This window comes from Chenopodium quinoa, unplaced genomic scaffold (assembly GCF_001683475.1).
Source record: "Chenopodium quinoa cultivar QQ74 unplaced genomic scaffold, ASM168347v1, whole genome shotgun sequence".
NCBI lineage: Eukaryota > Viridiplantae > Streptophyta > Magnoliopsida > Caryophyllales > Amaranthaceae > Chenopodium > Chenopodium quinoa.
Genome location: NW_018745324.1, coordinates 652,726 through 664,508, shown reverse-complemented (window position 1 = coordinate 664,508; position 11,783 = coordinate 652,726). Strand labels below are relative to the sequence as shown.

The window sequence follows — 11,783 nt, the reverse complement described above, 5'->3', positions numbered from 1 at the left end:
TTACCTGCCTCGTGATGAGGTTAAGCATCCTCTGTTTTTGCTCTTGGGTGGTGATGACCACCCTCTCCCATCCCGGAATTTACAAATCCGGGTCAATTCTCGCCTCTTGGTTCCTTGAGCCTTCCCCCCTTACCGTTCTTGACCTCTTGAAAGCCATTGATGGTAGAAAGAATAGGAATTGAGTGGTTTCTCTCTCTTAGGGTTTAGAGAAAATTGAGAGAAAATGGTAGAAATTTGGTCTAGATTGTAGAGAAAGATGAAAGGATTAGAAATATGTAAAAAATTTTGAGTTTTGATGGAAGGATTGGAGAAGATCTTGAAAAATAAGTGAGTTTGAAGGTGTAAAAATGGAGGTTTTAGAGAGAGAAAGTAAAGGAGAATAAGATGAAGGAAGAAGAAAATGAGGAAAGAAAGAAGAAGAAAAATATAAGGGGACGGCCAAAAATAGGCGCGCCTGATCGGGCGAGCCTCGCCCGATCGGGCGGATAATTTGAAATTCCAGAATCGTAGTTGCGCGCCCGATCGGGCGCGAACACGAACGAAAAATTCGCCCTATGGCTCGCCCGATCGGGCGAGCTTCGCCCGACATATCTTTTCCTTCACTCGATTTGCGCCCGATTGGGCAACCTCGCCCGATTGGGCGAATTTTGCTCGAGTTTCTGACTGCACTTGCGCGCCCGATCGAGCAACTTCGCCCGACCGGGCGAATTTTGCTCGATTCCCAGCTCTCCTTTCGCGCCCGATCGGGCAGCCATGCCCGATCGGGAAATATCGCTCTCTTGCGCGCCCGATCGGGCGAGCCTCGCCCGATCGGGCCCGTGCCCAGTCGTTTCCTTAGCTTTTCTTCGTCTTCAAATTTTTTCTAAGTCTTTCGACCTCTTAAACCTATACCTGTACAAAAACACTTATGAACGGTAAAATTACACTCTCCTCGCCTCTCAAAAAAAATAAAAAAGAAAATAAAAATAAATAGAAAGGAAAACTAGTCTAGAAAGCAAGAAATACGGGTTGCCTCCCGCAAAGCGCTGGTTTATCTAGGTCCCGCACGACCTTCTTACCAAGTACAATATTTAGGACCCTTGGCCTAACTCTTGATCGGGTGGTTTCTCACCCGGTCTAGCGGTGTTTAGGCTGCGATGCGGCTTCCTGACATACCCTGTGGGACGCCAAATCACCTTATCTGGTGGATCCTCCTTGACTTGGACTGGGGGATCTTCAATGCTACGCACTAAAAATCCTTCTTCGATCGAAAGTTGCTTCAAATTGTCATTGCGTTCAACACTTGCAACTCGATCCGGCGGAACACTTACCGTGGGCTCGATTCGCACAACTTGCTCGATCGGTTCCACCTGTTCATCCTCGAAACCAAGACCAACAGTGTAAAGCGCTCTTTCTATTGCATCGACATCCTTCTGCCATTTGTCTATCTCATTTGAAAAGGATGCAACACAAGATACCGCCTCCAAGGGATCTTTTTCAAGAGCTTGGGGCTTGTTAGAATAATTTACAACCACATTAACACTGAAACATTTCTCCTCAGTCATGGAGCTTTTAGGGGCATTATTCAGATTAAAAACAACTTTATCATCCCCTACTGATAATGTTAACTTACCACTTCTTACATCTATGACTGCTCCTGCAGTGTTAAGGAATGGTCTACCCAAAATAATTGGGGTTTGCATATCCTCAGTCATATCAAGAACAACAAAATCTACAGATATATAAAATTTACCTACTCTAACGGGGACATCCTCTAAAACACCTAAGGGGTATTTGAAAGAACGATCGGCCATTTGTAGAGTTATGTTGGTAGCTTTTAATTTACCCATATTCAACTTAGAACACACAGATAATGGCATGACGCTAACACTAGCACCCAAATCACATAATGCATTATCAATCAAGATATTGCCAATATGACAAGGGATAGAAAAACTACCCGGATCTTTTAATTTAGGTAGAGACTTTTTTGAAGTACGACACTACACTCTGCAGTGAAAGCTATTGTCTCTACCTCACTAATAGACCTTTTTCTCGTCAATATTTCTTTCATAAATTTTGCATACGAGGGGATTTGTGTGATCAATTTAGTAAAGGGAACTGTTACCTTAAAATCTTTTACTACCTCCAGGAACTTACCAAACTGCTTATCCAAGTTTGTCTTCAATTGACGATTGGGGAATGGAAGTTTGATAACTGGCTTTGGAGCATTATTACTCTTGTCTGGAGTAGCCACTTTCTCTGGAGTTGTACCCTGCAATGTAGAATTAGATATGTTAGTTTTATCCTTTAGCCCTGCTGGGCTATCAACTACATTGTTTGGTTTAACGGAATTAAGATTAGCATTATTTAATAAAACAGGTTCATCAACTCTGGGCATAGAGGGCCCTTCATAGTTTGAGCCACTCCTTAGAGTAATTGCAAATGCTTGATCCGTAGGCCGGGTTGGCTGCGCCGGCAGAGCTCCCTGTTGGCGGGCTTGTAGAGTAGCGGAGAGTTGCGGAATTTGATTATCTACAATTTTATTATGCGCTAGAATTTGATCAATTGTCGCATCTCTACTCTCCATGTGCTTTTGCATATTGACCAACATTGCTCTAATTTCCGCCAGAGAAGGGTCGGATGATGAGGGGGTTTGTTCTGGTTGGTTCTTCTGGCTAGCATTAGGATGATAATATTTCTGCTGTTGTGGCGCCTGTGGTTCTTGTGGTGGTGGATTTTGAACATTAGTGCTCCGGTAGGAAAGGTACGGATGATTCCGGTACCCAGGATTGTAGGTGTTGGAGTATGGGTTATTCTGCCTATAAGCTTGGAAGGCATTAACTTGCTCCACGGAACTCCTGCAATCTTGCTCCCAATGACCTACAATACCACAATTTTCAGAGAAAGCCTCATTAGAATTATTATTAATCGCAGAAACATTGGCTACATTAGCAGTGCTCAGATTATCTAATTTTTGGCAAATAGAGGTTAGTTGAGCTTGCAAAAAGGATACAGAGTCGACACTATGCTTCCCCTTGTTGGAAAATCCTCTGGGATTCCCATATTGGGAATTTTGTATCGCCATATCTTCAATAACCTGACCTGCATCATCAACATTAAGATTCATAAATCTCCCATTAGCTGCAGAGTCTAAAATTATTCTAGAGGAATTTCCAATGCCGTTATAAAAGGCTTGGATTAACTGCCATTGCGCTAAATTATGGTGAGGGCATTCTCTTTGTAAGTCCTTGAACCTCTCCTAAGCCTCATATAAAGATTCATCGGCTTCTTGGGCAAAGTTCTGGATCGCACTCCGTAGTACTGCTGTTCTCTCTGCAGGATAATACTTGTTATAGAAATTCAAAACAAGAGTTTGCCAGTTAGTTATACCAAGTGTAGTTCTATTTAAGCCATTAAACCACAATTTAGCTTTTCCAGTTAAAGAGAAGGGAAAGAGAATCTCCCTGATTTGGTCTTGAGTGACCCCGGCTTGCCTGATGGTGTTGCAATATTGACAATAGTCGGCAATGTGGAGATTTGGGTCTCCACCCTTGGCTCCACTGAATTGCTTCCTCTCTATCATCGTTATAAATTGAGGTTTACTTTCAAATTGAACCACATCAAGAGCCGGAGTAGGGGTGAGATGTGGAAAATCCGTAAGCTTTGGTTGTGAATAATCACTAAGCTTCTTTGGAGCCGTCATCTCTGATTCTGCGTCTGATGATGTCTCTGAATCGCTAGAACCAGTTGGAGGATTTTGGTGATTATTGTTATCATCACCAGAATCCGCCAGGATTTGCTTGTAGAGATTTTTCTGTCTATGGAAGGAACGTACGATCTCAGGATCAAATGGGATGTACTCTGATCTAGAACACCTGGACATAAACAAAAACTAGAAGAAAATGTGAGATTTGTCTCAGAGAACTAACGCTCTCTGAGACAAAAAGGGAAATAATCTAGACTACAAAAACAATCAAAAATAAAAATAAAACCGCTTCCCCGGCAACGGCGCCAAATTTTGACAGGGTAAAGTCGTATCCCCTAATCAAAAGTAAATACCTAAGTCCTCTAACTAAAGTAGATAGGGAAGTAGGGTCGAACTCCACAGGGAAACAGATCTTTTCACTCCTAATTAATTATTATAGCCTAAATTATCTAAGTAACCAATATTTTAGGGAATAAATTCTATACTACGAAGAATAAGTTTATGGAGAAAAGAAACAATAATAAAGAAGCCTAGGGTCACAGGTTCACCAACAATTAATATTTCGGGATAGAACAAAGTAATTAATAATTAACAATGCACAAATAACATGATTGACAGGCTCTCGCAATTTATTAATCAACATAGATCTAACAGGCTCTCGTAATTTACTAGATCTAAGTTCTTATTGAAAATAGCCTTTGATATTAAATTAACATCTGCTCGATTCATCAATTCAATATAGCTAAACATTCACAATCAAATTACATCTGCTCGATTCATAATCTAATTGCAAAGAATTAAAACAATTCAATAAGAAATTATCATGCAATATCAATAATCAATATTAACAAACTATCCCTTTATATTAATTATGGATCCCCATAAACCCTAGAATGAAACTACTCACGCATCATCATAACTAAACTAATCAAATAATCAAATAAAGGCATAATCAAAGAAGCAAGTAAAATAGCTGAAATTAAAAGAGAAGAAATTGTTACCAAAAAGAAATCTGGAATTAATGAAATAATTAAGAACAAAAGTTGAGAGAGAATTTAAGAGAGAGAAAAATACTAAGTAGAGAGAGAAAGTCTAAGAAGGAAGGTAAGCCAAAAATTCCGTACAAAATCGTACTTAAACGTCTCCCAAAACAAAAATCAAAACTAACTTAATCCGGTCTTCTAAAAACGCGCGCCCGATCGGGCGCGCCTTTTTCTTCGCGTTCTTCCCAAGCAGCATCGCCCGATCGTGCTAGAGGCTCGCACGATCGGGCGCGCCTTAGCACGCTCAGCAACAAGCCTTGTTGCGTCCGATCGTGCTAGAGGTAGCCCGATCGGGCGGTTGCTTCTCCTTGAGCTTGGACTTTGATTGGGCTTGATTTCTCGGCCCAATCCGGATTTCCTCCTCGGGTCTTGAGTACTTGGTCCAAATGCCTCGGGATCCCAATTACCGAGCCCTTAATCACCGGCTCTCACCGATCGTGGGCTCCAAAAGTGGTCACGTCCTTCTAGCTTCCGTAGTTGATCCATAAAGCCCGAGAAAATGCTCTAAGAGTGCAATTTCCTGTAAAATACGGCTAAAACTACAAAAACACTAGAACACACAAATTAGTAATAAAAGTGGCCCGAAAGAGCCAGAAACACTACTAATAACGACCAAGGGACGGGGGTAAAACACTATATAAAATGGACATATCAGTCTTTCACCCCTCATGCAAATTAATCAAGTTTTAAACATGATTTTAAAATATGGAGTCTATTTCGGATCTTATGGCCTCTAACCGTTATTTAGAATTTGGATTTGTCGTAGCTATCTTACGAGGCATTATTCCCTTACTATGTAATAGTAAATAATATGCTTGTGAGTCTTAGGTTTATTTCTAACTTAATAGAAAATTTATAGGATTCAATCCAAGACTTTGGTGAATTCTATACCTATACGGGGTTATTGCATCAAACACTGAGTTTCAAGGCGCTTCCAAAGCCCTTTGATTATCTTGATCTTACTCCAACTTTTAAAAAGTTTTGTGAGTAATGAATTCTCTTTTGAGGAACTTATAAAGTCCATTTGAGTATTCTTGATCAAGTATTCTTACAAAGCCCTTTTAAGGATTTTCGAGATTCTCAGGTTTAGATTGTTGCTAATCTCGATGGTCATCGAGTTCATTTTAATTTCCTCCCACTTTTCGTTTTGGAAATGAGTTACTTTCCAGAAAGACACCACTTAGAGAAACAAATATTATGTTCTCATTTAGGTTGTGGAGGTAATGTCTGCAGTCTCACTTAAAAGCTTACAAAGAGACAATTATATTGTCTTTGGGTAAAAGTTCGTTGTGAAACAAACAGTTAGCTCCCACTTGAGCTATCTTAGCCTTTACGGAGCCATTAAGCTCCCACTGAACCACCTAGCTCTTGCTAAGCCGGTGAGCTCCCATTGAGTCACTTAGCTCCTACTGAGCCAGTGAACTCCCACTGTGGCTAAGAGTTTTAGACATATACTTGAAAAAACATTTAGAAGTTAATTCTATCCATAACTGAATATGGTGTCCTTTCTTAGCTCTAACATTTTGTTTAGTGTAACATTAGTCCTTTGTGCAAATATTTAAGAACTTTATAGGAAGGGGTGTGATCCATCATTATTCCAGTCATTTTTAAATGGCATCGAGGTCTCCGTGAAGACACACTATGTTCTTTGTGGAGTTATTTATGAAAATTTCAATTTCATAACTATGTGATGGACACGCTTGGCTCAAGCAAACATCGCTCGATTTAATCTAGACGTTTTGATATCTTGACAAGTGGATTCTGTACTTCATTGAACTCTTGAACTATTCAAGGGAAATTTTGTCCACATCAATTGTCTATACCAAGAACAATAGCTCTTTACTTTGTCGGTTTAATTTTTAACAAGTAAGACTTTCTTGTCTTAGAACGATTCCGAATTGATCAACTGTCAAGAGCCCATATAGCCTTGAGTACGTTCTTGTTAATGTGAAATTGCTAAAGATATCCAGAACATAAATCATGGCTATGATTTGAACTTCTGCGAGTTTTCATGTTAGGGAAATGATTGTTTATAATCAAGAATTCTTGACTCATGGTTTAGACAACCATGCCATTTAAATAAATTCGCAACTATTGCTCTTTACTTTGAATGTGAGTCTTTCCGTGTGTTAATGGATTGTTTGCTGATTATGGAACATAATAATCATTTATTTGTTCTAGCCTTAGCTTAAAAAGGTCTTTATAAACAAAGCATACGACTTTACAACTGATGTAACACCCCTTGCTACATTCTAATCTAGTAAGTCAATAGCTTAGCTTATCTTCAATAGTTTGAGGTCACTTTCAAAGTGGAACACTCAAGCAGTATCTGATACTTGTGAAGATAATAACTTGCTAAGTTATTTAGAATAACATGAACTCTTTAGCAGATATGGAATCTTAATCCTTTTCTTTGTTCTTGGATTCTTATAATTCTTATCATACTTTATCTTATAATCTTACAGAATCATTTCTTTAAGAGTCTTTGACTTTTATAATTTGTTAGGATTAATTAAGCATCTAATGCGTCATATAACAAAATTCCATCTTTTCTTTTAATTCGTACTTGAATTAATACATCAATGAGTTGTACTCACCAACGTATAAAGCAAAAAGATATGTTGGTTGTCAAGCATTGACAATTTTGAGTTTCCAACTCAATACTTCATGTTTATCAAAACTACCTAGTATTTTGAATACGAGACGTCCAACCGTCCTTTCGGACTTATAAAAGTCATTTATGAGAATTTTATTTTTAGAATTGCCTTTCTTTTCTTTGAGAACCATTCCCAAAGATTTCCTTTACCAATCATGGAAAACAATGCAGTTCAATTTGGAATTCTACAAATATAAGTGCAAAATATAACCATTTCTCAAGTGAATAACATAATAAGTTTGAAATTTAAAAGCATTCATGCAAATTTCAATCTTATTAAGCGTCTTATCCACGCATTAAATTTGTCCCCATTTGGCGAGAATAAGGCGATTCTTAGATCCAAAGAAATAAAGAGTGGTTAAGCATGCTTTAACTTGTCTTAACACTCAATCTTCTAAGGTAAGCAACGTTTTGCTAATGGCTCCAATCCATTCTTGGTTGGATAAATCGTCGCATCTAATGCTCTCTCAACAATTTATCCAGTTTGCCACGACATGTTAGGACTCCATCACTCATATCGTTGAGTACAACCAAAACCAACTTGCATACCCGGTATGCCTTATGAATCCTATGGAGTAATAGTGTGCCTCGCTTTGGCGTAGCCTATCACTACTCTCAATAGGTCGATAAGTGTTGTTTCTATGTTGGTTGATTTAAGTGAACTTAATTAAACATCACAACATTCGAAATCCTAAATATGCATCTAACATATAATTCATATATATAAATAATCATAAATATATATCTAAAAACATAAATAAAGATGCATTTGACAACTAGCATGACCCTTTGAGTCTTCAAGGGACAACTCTTGTAACTTCATGGTTCCGTCTTCCAAGAACCTCCGTCTTCAAGACATGACCATAATTATGCAAATACTAGTGAAGGGGATAGCTCTTGCTGAGCTATTCCTCCCAACTAGGCTCAGGCGGAAAGGCTTCACCGTACAGACAAGAGCCGGCATGAGCGACCTCATACCACCTCTTAAGGGGCTAGTTGTATAGGGTAGCTCCCGCTGAACTATAATCCGGCCCCTAGGGTGCGTACTCATCGCTGGAAGAACAGCTAGAGGGGCTCACCAGCCCGATAGAGTCAGCCTGCAGGGCTAACTAGGTGAGACTCTCCACAAAGGAAATCGTACACCTATAAATAGAGGGAAAAGTACAACGAAAAAGAGGTTAGACACACAAGTTATTACACTCCCTATATCTCACTAAGTACACTTTCTCTCTCTAAACACATTCTAACTTAGGCATCGAAGGGGGGTTCCTCGAGCTACCCCCGAGGGCAGTTCACGTGTGTTACCTTGAGTAGGTCATCAACGGGACCCAGCTCGTGCCAGCAGAACCCTTAGATCCACACCTGGAACAATTGGCGCTAGAAGGAGGGGAAGGATCATCTAACCTGAGGTTCACCAGATGAGCAAGGGACTAGTTGATGAACCGCCATGGCCAAAGAGGAAGCTATGCAAACACCCGTATCTAAGGCTAGTGACGCTAACCAAACACCACAAAAAACACCATCAGTAACTCTTGATCCAAAAGGATCAACTAAAAAAACCCAAATCAACCATCTCATAAAAATCCAATCCCACCGGATCAACGTCTGCTGCAACTAAGGCGGCGACGAAACTAGTTGATCCGATAGGATCCATTTCTTCTTTTAAGTTCGCAATTCCATTGACAGGCACGAACAATAAACCCATCATCTTAACACCAGTGACTTAGAAACCGCAGCCCGGCAATATGCCAGCCATTCTACAGAACCTCTTTAAGTGCAGTAAGGAGCAGCTGTCAGCAATGACGGCGGTCCTTACCAATTTCGGTAAGGGGACGAGCTCGCCACCAGTAGCAACAGCTGCATAGCCAACTGTAAAGAAGACAACACCCAAACTCTTACCCCGGAGCAGAAAGAGCTAGTCCAACTGAGGAAGAAGGTGTTGGAACTAGAAGCTCGGAATCTGAACCGAGAATAAAGTGTAAACGAGGCAGCCTGGAGAGACGAGTCGCTCGTAGAAGGCACCGACCTCTGAGCGAGGACCAAGTCTGGACAGGAAGAAGCGAGCGCAAATTCAGGTCATTCTAGATGATTCCCCATTTTGCAGGGAGATTCTGGAAGAGCCGATGGAGAAAATAAAAATGCCCAGTTGCAAGTACAATGGAACCACCACACCTAAGAACCATGTGTCAGCATTTGAAAACCACATGATGCTTTACATCATGACGGACTCAGTATGTTGTAAGGCATTTCCGCCTACCTTGGAAGGATTTGCAGCAGAGTGGTATGGAGCTATTCCAAAAGGATTTGTATACTCTTATAACCAGCTGAAGAGAATTTTCATGGAGCACTTTGTCACTTTGGTGGATCAAACCAAAATGACCACCGAGCTGATGTCGTTGGTTCACGGAAAAGATGAACCTCTAAGAGAGTTCATCACCGGGTTCAACAAAGAAGCAACAACCATCCCGAACATCAGCCAAGAGGTAGCGCTGCTAGCAATGCAGAGCGGTTTGTTACCAGGCTCACCATTTAGAGCCTATATGGGGCGGAAGAGTCTCAAAACACTGGCTGAAGCGGTGGGAAAAGCGCACGATTTCATAAAAGCAGATGAAACGGATAGGGCAATGTTGAGCAAGAAAGCACCTATCGAGCCAGTTAAGCGGGCAGAATTCACCCGGGTTGAGAATACAACCGAGGTGGATCAGCCCAACAGAGCTGAGCAAGGTCGAAGGGATGCATACAGAGTGGTCGAGGTGAGAAGGTCGGATCAGAAACGAGGAGGCAGACTAGGGAGGTTTGACCACTACACCCTACTCACTCATTCGAGATCTCATATTTTCAGCGTGATCAAAGCTGATAACAAATGGCAGAGACCGCCTAGGATGGTGAAGAGAAATCACGACCCAAGTAAGTGGTGTGATTTCCACAAGGACCACGGCCATACCGCTGATGAATGCACCCACTTGAAAGACAACATAGAGGGACTTAGCCCAAAGAGGATATCTGAATTAATTCAAGCAACACTCTGAACCTTCCAGGAGAAAAGAAGAAGATATAGGTCTGGCCATGACCGTAGAGGAAGTCACCGAGGTCAAGCTGAGGGTAGAGACCGAGACAACAAGCTAGAGGGTCGAGTATATGTAATCAATGGGGGACCAGTGCATGGTGGGACCGTGAATAAAGCGCGGGCTGACTTACAAGCAATGACACACCAGATCAATTACAATAAGAAGCGCCGGTGGCCGCCTTTTTCCCCGTAGCCACGAGCTACATTAGATGAATATGACCAAGAGGATAATCTACCCTCATGACGACCCACTTGTAATAACAATGAGAATCACAAATTTGGAGGTGGATAGAGTACTGATAGATGGTGGCAGCTCAGCCAACATCATATACATCAGCGCATTCAAGGAGGTGAGGCTGGACAAGAAGGACCTAAAAAGAGTGACCTATGAGGTCACCGGGTTTAATGGGTCTAGGATGATCCTTGAGGGTATAACCGAACTTTCAATTCGGGTGGGAGAAAGGTCAAGGAGACGTGATGTCCGAGCAGAATTCTTGGTGATAGACTCTCCATCACCTTACAATGTGATCATGGGAAGACCGCTTATCCATAAGATAGACGGGGTGGTTTCACCTACCACCTTACCATGGCATACACGACCAATAAAGGGAGGTCAGCAAAAATCAGGGGATGTTAGAAAACAAGTCAACTATGTTACATAACAGCCCTAAAACAGCCTGCTAGGACCAAGCAGTAGCCAGGCTAAGAGCCAAGGTCCACTAAGCATGCTGAAAGGAAATCAAGGAAGAGGAAGCGAGAAGAGTATCACAGGGAGAAAGATAAGCAGAAGTTAGCTATGGAAAACTTCAAGCCCGCAAAAGAAGAAATGGCTAGACCACTTCCCAGCGGGGAGCATATAACTGTCGAGCTAACAAAAGGCGACAATTCAAGGACACTAAAAATTGGAAAAGACATCGACCTTGGAGTAGGAGTACACCTCATAGAGTTGCTGAGGAAGAACAAAGACATCTTCGCATTATCAGCAGATGAGATGCCAGGAATTGACCCCGCAGTCATGGTTCACAGGATAAATGTGAAAGAGGACATCAAGCTGGTTAGGCAGAAGAAAAGAAGCTTCTCCACGGAGAAAAATCAAGTAATCCAGGAAGAGGTGGACAAGCTTCTGGAAGTAGGGTTCATAGAACCTTGTGATTACCCGGAGTGGCTGGCCAATGTGGTCATGGTAAAAAAAGGTAAACGACCAATGGAGGATGTGCGTTGATTTCACAGATCTCAACAAAGCATGTCTAAAGGATTGTTACCCACTGCCACGAATTGACCAGCTGGTAGACTCAACCAGCGGCCATGCCCTGCTAAGTGACAGGCTCA

At 41.4% G+C, this 11,783-nt stretch overlaps 1 protein-coding gene across 1 annotated transcript; it reads left to right on the top strand.

Annotated features, from left to right (window-relative positions):
- The first annotated feature begins 9,525 nt into the window (after positions 1-9,525).
- On the top strand, positions 9,526-10,416 carry LOC110712706. The gene has a single exon (XM_021891161.1). The coding sequence runs from the start codon at positions 9,526-9,528 to the stop codon at positions 10,414-10,416; it is 891 nt and encodes a 296-aa protein (XP_021746853.1).
- The last annotated feature ends 1,367 nt before the right edge of the window (positions 10,417-11,783 follow it).